The sequence below is a fragment of the Pelophylax lessonae genome (genome assembly GCF_965119305.1).
Source record: "Pelophylax lessonae genome assembly, chromosome: 5".
NCBI lineage: Eukaryota > Metazoa > Chordata > Amphibia > Anura > Ranidae > Pelophylax > Pelophylax lessonae.
Genome location: NC_138772.1, coordinates 61,933,151 through 61,947,572, shown reverse-complemented (window position 1 = coordinate 61,947,572; position 14,422 = coordinate 61,933,151). Strand labels below are relative to the sequence as shown.

Below are 14,422 nucleotides of genomic sequence, written 5' to 3'. Positions count from 1 at the left end.
ACGGTCTTGTCGGTCGCAGAACGGTCTTGTCGGTCGCAGAACGGTCTTGTCGGTCGCAGAACGGTCTTGTCGGTCGCAGAACGGTCTTGTCGGTCGCAGAACGGTCTTGTCGGTCGCAGAACGGTCTTGTCGGTCGCAGAACGGTCTTGTCGGTCGCAGGACGGTCTTGTCGGTCGCAGGACGGTCTTGTCGGTCGCAGAACGGTCTTGTCAGTCGCAGAACAGTCTTGTCAGTCGCAGAACAGTCTTGTCAGTCGCAGAACAGTCTTGTCAGTCGCAGAACAGTCTTGTCAGTCGCAGAACAGTCTTGTCAGTCGCAGAACAGTCTTGTCAGTCGCAGAACAGTCTTGTCAGTCGCAGAACAGTCTATCGGTCGCAGAACAGTCTTGTCAGTCGTAGAACAGTCTTGTCAGTCGCAGAACAGTCTTGTCAGTCGCAGAACAGTCTTGTCAGTCGTAGAACAGTCTTGTCAGTCGCAGAACAATCTTGTCAGTCGCAGAACAGTCTTGTCAGTCGCAGAACAGTCTTGTCAGTCGTTGACGGTCGCAAGCAAGGTCAGTCAGTCACAGATCCCTATGGTCAGTCAGTCACAGATCCCTATGGTCAGTCAGTCACAGATCCCTATGGTCAGTCAGTCACAGATCCCTATGGTCAGTCAGTCACAGATCCCTATGGTCAGTCTGTCACAGATCCCTATGGTCAGTCAGTCACAGGATGGTCTGTCAGTCCGTCAGTCACAGGTCCCCAAAGCACGTCACACAGCTGCAGGGAGATACTCACCAGTCGCCGCTGCTCCCTCCTCAATACTGTGTGGTGTCCGTTCACCGCCGCAGCCGCCGCTCCGCCGTCTACGGCCGCGGCTTCCAGTCCCGGTCCTTCACGTCCCGGTCCCGCTCTCTGTTCCGGTCTCTCTGTACCTTTTTTGCCCTGCCAGAATTTCCATCTCACACCTTATATCCTATCCTGACTGGACCCAGGATTATGGGGGGGGGGGGGGGGGCGGGGTGAAGGCAATAGGGTGGAGAGGGGGGGGGGTCACAATCAAATTAGGCAATATAAAGAGCAGTAATGATCTACAAGGTGAAATACGCGCCACCAGCCAATCTCAGTTTCCTGTACTCAAGTCAAAAGATTATTGACTGGTTACTATAATTTACTGGTTTACTGCACTTTAGATATCATTGCAGCTTACTACATTGTCTTATTGAATAATTCTGCATGTGTTGAATGTCTGAGGCCCTAATACAACACAAACCTTATACTGTGATATGCAAACACCACAATCAGGACTGTGACTCCGATTCTGCCTCTCTACTCTACAAGGCATTTTACCAGAAGCACTACACAGATTAGTTGTCAAGTATAATTATTTTTCCAGGCAAATCTGTCTTTGGGGATTTCCGACAGAGCGCTAAAAAGGTAGACAGCCTCCATTTTTCCTACCAGCTATACGTCAGGTTTATAGTCTGTATAATGTAGCACTGGTGGGTCAAAAGTCACACATATATTGGCAGTAGTGAAAATATGCTGAAAACAGCAATTGGAAAGGATGTTTAATTTTTATTACTTTCGTTTTATTTAAAGGAGAATTTCAGAAAATAAAATGCAAAGACAGCTTTTGCCGCAGTATTTACCGTCAATTTAAAGATTTCCTTGCAGTACTTTTTGCTGCCACTATATGTCCTCAATCCTGATGACCAGCATCAATTAACCCACTTCCTGTGACCCTAGGTCTCCCTGAACCCGCCTCGATCTGTGACTGGACAGTGAAAGAAGAAGCAGCACACTCTTATCAGCATGCTTCTTGTCAGCACATGATAGGCTGCTTGTTCTGCTTCTTCCTGTAACACTCTGGCTTTGCTGTACAGGAACTGCAAGAGGCTGTTACAAGGTCAAATTCAGGTTCTTACACTTTTTGTATTTAAGAATAGACACAAGGATGGTGATTACAGAGCTGCATTAATTTACATCTTTTATATCAGACTAAAGTTCAGCTTTAACTATACAATGCCCAGTGTGAGTATGCTTTGTATATAAGGGCATCCACTGTATTAGAGTAGAACTAAAGGCACACATTTTATTAATTTTGGATAGAACAATGAAGGTTTAGCCAAAACAGGAAGTGAGTGGAAATCCATCTAAAGTGAGGGAAATCCTGTGTTACCAGGGTTGCCAGAATCAGTGTCCGCATTGAAAGATTTCCCCTCCTGTTCTGGTGAGAGCCCCAAATTTGGGATTTTCCTAATTTTGAAACAGAACAAGAGAAAGGGTGACTCTCCTTAATGGGAGCACAGACAGCAATAGAGACCTGACAGGTCTTCTAAACCCTCTCCACTTTATCGAAACTAAAAAACAAATGTTCTGCCCCTTCGCAAGATTACCACTCACCTCTTCTTCGGGTGACAACAGTAACATTTTCAATTTGCCATTGCCCTGGTGACAATGATAGCTAAGATAAACCTGGGTATCGTGTAGGTTCACTTTAAAGTACTGTTTACTGCAGTACATTGGACACATAAAATGTAACCACTTTGGTATAATGTTCCAGTATATATAGTATAAAAAAATAAAAATAAATATATATATATATATATACACATACATACATACACAGTATACGCACAGATCAGCCATAGCTTTATGACCACTGACTGGTAAAGTGAATAACATTAACTCATTACAATGACACCTGAAAGCAGGTGGGACATATTAGGCAGCAACTAAACATGTTATCTCTGAAGTTAATGTGTTTAGAAGCAGAAAAAATGGAAAAGTGTAAGGATTTGAGTGACTTTGACAAGGACCAAAATGTTATGGTTAGACAACCGGGTCAAATCAACTCCAAAACTGCAGCTCTTGTGGGATGTTCCCGGTCTGTAGTGATCAGGACCTACAAAAAGTGGTCCATGGAAAAAACTGGTGAACCAGTGACAGGTTCATGGGTGGCCAAGGCTCATTGATACCCATGGAGAGCAAAGGCTGGCCTGTGAAGACCGATCCAATAGAAGAGCAACCATAGCTCAAAATGCTGCTTCCAATAGAAGGGTAGAACAAACCGGGCATCGCAGTTTGCTTCATATGGGGCTACATAGCTGCAGACGGGTCAGGGTGCCCATGGAGAGCGAAGGCTGGCCTGTGTAGCCCGATCCAATAGAAGAGCAACCGTAGCTCAAAATGCTGGTTCCAACAGAAGGGTAGAACAAATCGGGCATCACAGTTTGCTTCATATGGGGCTGCATAGCTGCAGACGGGTCAGGGTGCCCATGCTGACCTGTATTCACAGCCAAAAGCACCTACAATGGACACCTGAGCATCAGAACTGGACCACAGAGCAATGGCATTCGGAGGCCTGGTCTGATAAAATTAAGAATGGTTTAATGAAGACAACAATGAGTTTGAGGTGTTGGCCTCTAAATTCTCCAGATCTCAATCAAATTGAGCATCTGTGGGATGTGCTGGAAAAAAAAGTCTGAACCACAGAGTCTGCATCTTGCAACTTACAGAACTTGATCTGCTACTGACTTAGTGCCAGATGGCACAGCATACCTTCAGAGGTCTAGTGGTGTCCATGCCTCAAGGGGTGATGGTGGGTGGACATAATGTTATGGCTGATCAGTGTACATGGCCCTGATGGAAATTCTTATATCAGGAGTGCTTCAATGCCCCTGCATATTGTTGACATTATTACCTTGTAAAAATCCAGACTAAATCCTGCTTGGCAGTAACCTTGTCCCGCAGGGTCAGCATTACCTAAAAGAAAAGAGACTGTTTGAGCTCCCACTACAAAATCATGTATATCTGTCCATGCAGTAAATACTGTAACACAGCAATTTTGAATTCAAGTCAAAAGTCAAGTTTATTGTGTTTGGAAAGGTTAGAGTCCCTGTCAGGTTTTACCTGAGTCTGCGGCCCTTTTGGGGTCACTATAACAGATATATTTAAAGCCCTGTACACACGCACAGATTGTTGGCCGACAGATCGGCCGTCTTTTGTCCAGTGTTGTTTGTTGGTTGAAATGTGCTCTAGACTTGCACTGGACTTTTGTTGGCCAACAAAAACCAACTTCAGAAGTGATGTCATGTGATGGTTGACTTTCCGTGTGTTTTTTCTTCTCTGAGCATGCCCAGTCTTGCTCATCTGATTTTTGTCTGCCGAAATCTGTACTGACTGAGGAACAATCGGCCGTTCTGTTGTCGGCCAACAAAAATTTTATAGCATGCACACCAGATTTTTTTCGGCCGAAAAGTCGCAGTTGGTTGTCGGAAGCATCATACTAACAAGCCTACAATCGGCCGAATATTTACGGCCGACAATCGGTGCGTGTATGCAGTGGCAAACCTCAACAGTAGCTGGTTCTAGAGGTTCTAACTCTTCTCTATCCAAAACTAGAGAAAATGTTTTGACTGGAGTTACACTTTCATTCTGTATGTAGTAGACCATCGTATGCCTCTGTGCTTCTGAATGCACTGATGACTCTATCTCTATAGGCAAAAATATATATATATATATTTTTTTTTTTAACTGAGAGTTTTACAATAGAGCAAAGTGTAGCTAAGGATAGTTACAATTTTAATAAATGTAATTTTTTGAATGCCAAAATTTAACATCTATTGGAGAACAAGCCAAAATAAGCTGCATCCTTGAAGTAGTGACTTTGTGTTCTAGAAAGTAATCCTTTGTAAATAATCATCTCACTGGAATTCCTACAGGAAATTCCCTCTGGAATAAAAACAAATTCCTTGGATTTTTTGCATTTTTAGACCCGGGATGATAGTGTTATAGCATGGCTTGATAGAAGCAGCTGATATTTCCCTTAGGGTGGCCATAGACATGCAGATAAAAGATGAGCATTGAGGCATCTGCCTGACTTTGAATGGTTTATGAGCCAACAAGAGAGTTATTTCACGATGTTGAATTTACTGAACCAGACTTCTTTCAGAAGATCAGAACTACACATCATGGCACTTCTTCATGGCCTGATGTACATTACATACACTATTTGGTCCAAAGTGTGCGTATACCAGACCATCACTCCTATATGAGTTTATTGGGCATCCCATTCCAATACCGTGGCCATTAATATAAAGCCCTCCCGCCACCGCTTTGCAACTATGAGAGCCTTCGTTCTTCTGGGTGAGCTTCCCACAAGATGTTGGAATGTGTAAGCGGGGGTTTTTGCCTAAAGAACAATTGTGAGGTCAGGTTCTGATGTTGGAGAAGACCTGATCCCCATCCAGCCATCCAATTCACCCAAAGGGAGTTCATTAGGGTTGAGATCAGGACATCTGATTCTCTCCACACCAAACTTGTCAAACCTTGTCTTTATGGAGCTGACTTTATGCACTGGAACACAGTCATGCAGGAACATAAAAGAACCTTCAGCAAACTGTTAACATAAGATGTGCAGAATGTTTTAGATGTCTTTGTAAGATGTAGTCCTAGCAGTAACCTTCACTGGAAACACCTGGACTCAATAATTTTGAGGGGTGCCCACATAGTGGTCAGGTGTCTGAAGCTTTTGGCCATAAAGTGTATTGTTTTCTAATTTCAGGTGGCGTTTTAGGCTCCTTTCAACCTCCAATCAGCACAAATTTTATTTTATAAGGAAAAGCAAAACATTTGCTTCCAACTGTAATTTGTAATTAGAGATTATAATAAAGGTCTATAGTGTAGAACAATTATTAATGAAATTAAGTCTGCATAGCATACCCTGTACCAAGGTTTACAGTATTAATTCTGATTTACCCCATATGCTGACTACAACCAGTATACGAACCATAGACTCGAAGAGGAGGCTACCATGTGATATCATGAGATCTTGGTCATCCCCAATTTAATGAATGGGCCTACACATTGCCAGCCTACCACATAGGTCATCATTCCTGGATGGGAGAGCTTTGCTGCATTGCAGAAGTAATCTCCCAACAATTCCACCCCAAGGTTTACATTATTTTTTGTCTGTTCAGAAAAAAAGAGGGCGGTTAGCTGAAGTTACACTCTGCATAGCTCAGTGAGGAGAGCTCTGAGAGCTGATTGGAGGGAAGGGAGAGACCCGCCTTCACACAGGAACAGAGCTGAGTCTGTCAATCTGCAGGAGGTCCCTCCCCTGTCACTATTTTTCTCTTGGTGTTGGGAAAACTTGTCAGTAGTGATTCATGCAACAGACAGAGAATGACACTTAGTGCTTTTAATTGAGACAAGTACACACTATAGAAGGGTATGCTGTGTTCAAATTTCATGTCTGAGGTTTAGAACCACTTTAATTGTCATAACAACAACAGCAGAACTCGTCTTGTTAATTGTACCGCTTCTATGGAGGAGCAGCATTGCCACTCTAGGCAGCTTGTTCCTAAACTGGACTACAGAACACCTCCCTCTATCATCATCTACATAAAATAAGGGGGTGTTCTGCAGTTCACAGTGACAACTGGGCAAAGCTAGTAACGCCTCTTAGGATTTCAGTATAGCAGAGAGCAGAGGAAGTTACAAGCTGGCTGGAATTCTTTGTACTTTTTGAACAGATAAAACAAACACTTTCAATGGTTTATTTAATCCCTTACTGTTGACTGTACTTAAATAAGTGGACTCATGGAAGTGGGTCTTCCATGAAGCCACATATGTGCGTACTTGTGTTTGCGCAGGGAGCGTGATGCCCATTGCGCTCCTAGCATAGAGACAAGGCTCTCACCGAGAACCTCGGATCCAGTACTACTGATGGGGAATCAGGAGACCCAGTTCCTGATCACCTGATCGCTGTAATCACCTCTTATTTGCTATCAAAGGGATCAGTCACTGTATATCCCCTCCCCCCTGGGTTTTTTCTCCCTTAAATGGAGAGAAAGATACATTGTATCTTTTTCTCCTTGCTAGAGGAGAAAAATATAAACAAAAAAGAGTGTGTGTGTGTGTAAACAAAATAAATAAATAAAATAATAATAATATAAAAAAATAAGTATAAAATAGCATGATTATGATTTTATATAGGAGTATCAGCGTTAGAGTAAGCCCCCGTTCACATTAGGTCGCTCCGACTTAGGGGGCGACCTGTGAAGTCGCGTGCAGCGCGACTTCGGCACGACTTGCACAGACTTCACATAATGGAAGTCAATGCAAGTCGTCTCCAGGTCGCCCCGAAGTAGTACAGGACCCTTTTTCTAAGTCGGAGCGACTTGTGTCGCTCCTATTACAACGGCTCCTGTACTACACAATGGGAGCGTGAGGACCGCGACTGACAAGGCTGACAAGTCGCGGTCCAAGTCGTACCAGTGTGAATGCGCTCTAAAGGTAATAGTCAAATGTCAAGGTCAGTATATTTTAGGTTGGATAAAAAAAAAAATAATTTTAAAAATTAATGTCAGTGTGTTTTAGAATGGATAGAAAAAGCAAAATGTACACTATTGATTCTGGGCCATATTACAGATACACACATCAAATAATATACACATTAGTGGTATTCCTCTGATTGCCAAGAGCAAGAGAATTTATTTTGGGTTGCTTTTGGGCAGTGGGTTGTGGTAATAGCAAGAAATATATTGTTACATTTTAAAAAATAGTTTTGGTGAAAAATGCACCTGGAGACCTGTGCGGCTGTGTCCCGAGGGCGCTTCAATTGGGGTTGGGTTGCCCCTGCCCATGCCACAGGTAGTTCCCAGTTGGGGTGGCGGGACTGGGAGTAGCAGCTCTGGCCCTTCTCGATCGCCCTTGATGGGCCATAGACATGACGCTCGTTGAGCCTAGGTTTAATCTGGTTTTGCACTTTTGTAATGCGCCCTGTGTGGCAAATCTGGGTTTTAAACTGTATGTTCTACTGGGATTGCTCGAAAGGCAACTTTGTAGGTCTTGTATGTTATTTGAAAATCACTAATAAAAAACATTGATAGTAAAAAATAGCTTTTTTTTTTTTTTTTTTTTTACTTTTTTGTGCCAATTTAATAGTACAAAAATCTGTAGATAGCCATTACTATTTACCAGCAAATAAAAGCCCAATTTGTTCCGAAAAAAAAACAAAAACAAGATATAATGCACTTAGTAGCTGCAAATAAGTTCAGGTGTTGGAATTTGGTTTACCCTCTGTCATAAAAAAGTTAACAGGATGAAAAGGAAAAATAAGAGAAGTTGATGGTTAGGCATTACATACACTTTAACAGTAAGATGTTCATTTCCAGGACTTACGGTTGCGACAAGGAGAGTATTCTGCGTATGAGCTGAAATTTTGAATGGCAATGTAGCAGGTACCCACCGGGTCCCGTTCACTGGTTTCTTTTACGCTCCTCCAGTGGTATAAAGGTGCACAGGCCTAGACACAGAAGGACAGATATTATAATGAGATTGTAAGACTTCTAAGTCAATTGCATCTATAGGACAACATAAAAACCAGCACCACAGGGTTTGCAGACCAGGGTTCATATAATTATATCCAGGGCTGCTGTTAGAAATCAAAGGGCCCGTACAGCCCCCCCCCCCCCCCCAACAAAAATGTCAAAGCAATATTTTCAGAAAAAATTAGTGATCGACCGATATCGTTTTTTTTAACGCTGATACCGATATTTTAGTCATCGGATATCGGTATCAGGCGATATTGGCCGATATTTTCAGACATTAATTAAAACATTTTTTTTTCAGGTACTGTGGTGGAGGGATCTGGGAGTCTAAAGGACCCCAAACTCCTCCTCTGCACCTAAAAGCATTCAAAACGAAAAGTTTGGCTGTTTTGAATGCTGTAAGTTTTTTTAATTCGGCGCCGCCAGTACCTGGAAGTGATGTCATCTCATGACATCACTTCTGGGTATTCGGCGCCAAATTTAAGAAAAATGGAGACCAGGTCAGACGGCGGCGGTGCAGGTAGGAAGACCCGGGGTGAGCCGCCTGAGGCGGCGGGAGGGGGGGGGGAGCGTCTTCTCAGCCACATTGGTTGTCATTACAAGTCAGCCGACCATCAGCTATGGACACCGGTACATGCACTTTCCATAAATATCGGCAATATCTGCAAATCCAGAGGCCGATTCCGATATATCGGGGAAAGTGCATATCGGCCACCGATATATCAGTGTTGCCGATAATCGGTCGATCTCTAGAAAAAAATACATGAAAATCCTTATTAGTGGACACAAGCATTCTGTCATATATAAAAAACATAAATTCCACCTTCAAACTAAAATTCTCCCAAAATAACACTGCACATATTCCACCAACTCCCACCCCACAGTTCGAATCCCACCCGAATCCCCCCTCCTAGCACAAATCTTTGCCCCCACCCCCAATCCTGCCTCCAGTTCAAATCCCACCTGAATCCCCCCCTCCTAGCACAAATCTCCCTCACCCCAAAAAAATCACCCGTCTAGCACATGTTCTCTTTCTCAAACTTTCTATCCTAGTACAAGTCTTATCCCCCAAATCCCCCCTGCCGGGAGAGGGGATGTTTGTGCCAGGAGGGACCGGTGGCCCCCCCCCCCCTATCAGCGGCCCTGAATATATCAATACATCCATATCAAACCCATCAAAATAAACCCCATATAAATGTTTACACCAAAAAATATATTCAAAATCAAAATGTATATAACACAGACGTTGGAAAGAAGCATCCCACAAATGCAATCCACAAGACAAAATCAGGTAAAAACACTCTAAACCCTAAAAAACATACCACCAGTCCTCAATAAAAATATATGCGGTGTACAATTATTAGGGGACTCCTAGTAGGGAACGGCTATCCCTGTGGGTCCCACAGTCGCATGGTGTGCTTCGGGTATAATTATGCCCCTCTATAGCTCTCTCAGAGATTTTCCCTTTACTACTTCCCGAGATAACAGTAGTGGGGACAGGAAGTTAGGTGAGATCTCATCAATGGAGATCTCATCAATGGAGATTGGATAGAAAACTCTCTATCCAAAAATTAAAGCAGAATTAAACCTCAAATGTAAAAATTTCAAGCTGGCAGATGTACTATGTCTCTTCTGCAGTGAGACACACTCTGCCTGCTCGCAGTCTTATATTGAATATACAGTACAATGAGCTGCATATGCACAGCTCAGCATGCATTCCTGGCACACTCAAGCTGCGCTGGAATGCCTGACTCCTAAACACATGTGCAAGGTGACGTCATCCTTACCGGCAAATTTAGAAGATGAGAACCCAGCACCCAGATATAGCCCAAGAGGAAGATGGCAGCGGCAAGTGAGGGATGTTACCATTGCATTGCTGGAAGGTGGAGCGGAGTATTCATGCAGTTTTATTCCACTTTAACCACTTGCCGACCAGCTGCCGCCTATATACGGCGGCCGTTCGGTAGGTTCCCGGGAATCGCCGTACCTGTACAGTGGTTCGCGGGAGCAATCCTGGAGGCACGCACACACCCATTTGCCAGCGGGAAGGCTGAGGCGCGGGGCCGGTGGCACCAGTGATCGCTCCCTGTGTAGAGAAAACAGCGGTCTGCTGTTGTAAACACGGGAGACTGTTGTTCTCTCGGTAATCATCACATTTTTTTTAATTGTTTTTACTAGTAATGGCAGCGATTTTTAGCGGGGCTGTGACATTCCGGCAGACAAATCTGACACCAAGTGACACTTTTTTGGGGACCAGTGACACCAATACAGTGATCATTGCTTAAAAATATGCAAAGTTACTACATAAATGACACTGGCAAGGAAGGGGTGATCAAGGGGTTAATTGTGCTTCTAGGGAGTGCTTTCTAACTGTGCGGGGGGAGTGGATGCACTGGAGGAAAAGAGATCTGTGTTTCAGCTTAGCTGAAACACAAAATCACTCTTTTACTCCCTGACAGAACAGTTCTGTCTTTCTGCCGAATGATCCGCGGATCCCGGCGGCCATCGAGGCTGCCAGACTCTCCGATTGGCTCCCTCTGTGTTCAATCACAGCAGGAGCGGCGCTACAGCAGCGCGTGCTCGCCCCTACATCACCTGCACAAAATCCCGTACATGTATGTTATTTTGCGCAGCCGGGCCACCCTGCCACAGTATATATGTGGTGGGCGGTCCAGAACTGGTTAAAAAATAGTAAAGATATGTTATAAGAGTCAATCCAGTATAGTATCCTAGTGGATGGTCCTTTATTTGGTTCAGGAAGTCGCTTCATAACTTAGGCAGGCCAAAGACGGTGCAAATTTCTTTCCTGCAATCACCATCAACCAGTGTTTATTTTGGCAGCAAATTTCGATTTATTTTTAGTTATAGTCTTTTCACTAAAATGCCATTTTATTTTTAGTCGTATTTTAGTCTTTTGACTAAAATGCTTTTTTAGTTTTAGTCGTATTTTAGTCATCTGAATTGTTTTAGTTTTAGTCACATTTTAGTCGACTAAAATCTCCAGTACATTTTAGTCAACTACAAATCGAAAAAGTTTAGGTAAATTGTATGTAATGCATTATTTAAACATTTCTCTAGGATTTCCAAACAAATTATATACTTCTGGAGTAAAAATCGAATAATATGTTATTATTTCTGGTATTAAGGTTTAAACATGCGCTACAGACACAGATTTAGACATTGTGATATATAACATCTTTACAGTATAAATAAAACCACGTTTCATAAACAAATATTGCTTTTTGTTAAACAGACGTGCAACTTTAAAATGCAAAAAACTAAAAAAATTCTAAATTCTATTGGCTGTAATGTCATTCCACATATTACCTAAATATATTACCAGCATTAAATATTAAGAAAAAATATTAGAAAAGCCTTTTTCCTATTTTTTTCTCTTTCAGCAGCTTAGTAGATGCCCCTTACTTATGCTTATGTGGTAGTGCAATAAATGTTTAAACTTTATTGTTATATAGTGATGTCGCGAACATAAAATTCGCTGTTCGCGAACGGCGAACGCGAACATCGGCGAATGTTCGCGAACCGGCGAACATTGCGAACCGCCATAGACTTTAATAGGCAGGCGAATTTTAAAACCCACAGGGACTCTTTCTGGCCACAATAGTAATGGAAAAGTTGTTTCAAGGGGACAAACACCTGGACTGTGGCATGCCGGAGAGGGATCACACAAAAAAAAGTTCTTAAAAATTGTAATTTTTTGATAGAGAGCCAATTATTGGAAAAACTAAAAAAAAATAAAAATAAAAAATTTCTTTGGATTTTGCATCTGGGGGTCTAAAAAGTGTACCTGTGAAGTTTCAGCTCTGTAGCATGTCCAGAACCAGAAAAAAAAGATAATTTTTCAGTAGAGCAGGGATGGTGGGAACCCCTTTTACACCTATATGATCTTTTTTTTCTGGTTCTGGACATGCTACATATATATATTAAAAAAATACTCAAATACCAGCCCTCAAAGGGGCTTTTGGGGACAAATATATATATATATATCACAGAACAAAAAAAATTACACAAATACCAGCCCTCAAAAGGGCTTTTGGGGACAATAGATATATATATATATATATATATCCAAAAAAAACTCAAATACCAGCCCTAGGAAGGGCTTTTTGGGGTGCTGTCCTTACAGCAGGAGTGTACCAAGAACACTGGCTAACAAGACCGGGAACTGTCCCCAGCTATAACAGCAGCAGCAGCAGCAGCACTTTCCCTGCTCTCAGTAACACAGAAATGATCTAAGATGGATGCTGCCCTTGCTTATTTATAGGAGGTGGGAGGGTGTGGGAGGGAGGTAGGAGGTATGCTGATTGGCCTGGAATGTGTCTGCTGACTGTGATGTTCAGGGTCAAAGTTTGCCTCAATGATGATGTATAGGAGGCGGACCGAACATCGCATATGTTCGCCCGCAGCGGCGAACGCGAACGTTCGAAGTTCGCCGGGAACCGTTCGTGTTAATTTTGATGTCGATATTCAATTTAGTTTTAGTCAGTCTTTTGACTAAAATGTCATTTTAGTTTTAGCCGTATTTTAGTCATCTGAATTGTTTTAGTTTTAGTTGTATTTTAGTCAACTAAAATAGTGTTAATTTAGTCCACGAAAATATTTTAGTCCACGAAATGAACACTGCCATCAAAACAGACATTGCTCACAGGGTATTCTCTCTGGCCAAGCAAATGTCTGCTTCTGGTGCGGGACGGGGAAAGCCGTCCCCTCCGGGAGAAGACAGTGATTATTGGTAGCGGCTATAGCAGCGATAATCACAACTGAATCCAGCAGGCTGGTTTCACCCAAGCTGATAGATCCATCAACTTGGTACATTCACTCTGCCCACTCAAGGATCGAATCTTGGCTAATTCCTGCTGAACCGGTGAGATTCGAACCGTCTATGGCCGGCCCTATACAGCTGTATTGTCTTACAGTATAAAGATAAGAACAATCTAGGTGTCTTGGCATGCCACGATAAATCACTGTCAGATCATTTCCATCAGTGAGGTTTACACCGCAACATGATAAAATGTATCTAAAAACATGACAGCTCTAAGAAGGTAGCCCATGCGTGTTTTTTATTCTTTATATATCAATAAAATGTATTTTTGGTTTTATAATCAGTTTTGTCTCTGATCCTTCTACTCCCACTGGCCCGCAAAGCCCCGCCTTTTCTATCCCAATGTTTTTTCATTAGCTCTAAGAAGGTTATCTACGCCAACAGGGGATGCCCTCAGCATTGCCATAAGATTTGGGACAGGTGGCTCCAGGCTTCGGACACCTGCTCCTCCTAGTGACCACTGCTCTGACCACTGGTGTACTTACCTGTTTTGTTTGGAACTGCTCTCCTTTCATTGATTTGTACCCTGCTATGTACCGCATCCCTTTTTGCACACAGACATGCTTGCATATGTACTGAGGTCTTACTTACCGTGTATTCTGCCCCACCCGCTTAGCTGGGCCCATACGTTGGTTTCCCTTTTTTGTTGCATTGTGTATGATTCTGTTATGCCCTTTTTCTGCATTGTTATTTTGCACAGAACCCAATAAACGCTTGTTTTAAAAAACAAAAAAAAAAACATGACAGCTTGAAAATACTGAAACCTAAATCTGTTTGCTGTCAGATTCCATTGGCCCTGCTGAGTTTGAGATGCTAAACAGTTGTGTTTTCTAGCAACCAAAAAAATCACCAAAATATCACAAAAGGGAACTCCCGCAGAGATGGCATCTCTCCTACAATCCGAATTTACAGAGATGACGTCAACACGTGTGACTGATGAGAGTCTACCAACCACCAATCTCCAGTACACAGGTATACTGCTCAGTTTTTTCCACAAGTCAAAGCAACTCAAAAGAACCCCATGGCGCAGAGGCGTAACTAGAACCTTCAGGGCCCTGATGCAAGAAACCATGAAGGGCCCCCCAGTCCCCTGGCCGGGGCCCTTACCTTCAAGCCCAGGGCTCTTCCCACTAATCCTGGGGCTCTTTACACTTGTTGCATGGCCTTTTATTACGGTCCCACAGCAGGATTCTTTCACAAGTTCTGCAGTGGGCCCCCTTCCTGCAATCTTGGGGCCTCCCCACAGTGGTGCAATGCCAGGG

General features: G+C 43.0%; 1 protein-coding gene across 1 annotated transcript in view; it reads right to left on the bottom strand.

Moving 5' to 3' along the window:
* Nucleotides 1–14,422, bottom strand: part of ITGA8 (integrin subunit alpha 8) — a 278,907-nt gene that overhangs the window by 189,708 nt on the left and 74,777 nt on the right. Inside the window, exons 4-5 of the mRNA XM_082258730.1 lie at nucleotides 8,172–8,295; nucleotides 3,688–3,749 (exon numbers count right to left, since the gene is read on the bottom strand). Of these exons, the coding sequence (XP_082114856.1) occupies nucleotides 3,688–3,749; nucleotides 8,172–8,295 (186 nt within the window). The remainder of the gene's footprint in view (nucleotides 1–3,687; nucleotides 3,750–8,171; nucleotides 8,296–14,422) is intronic.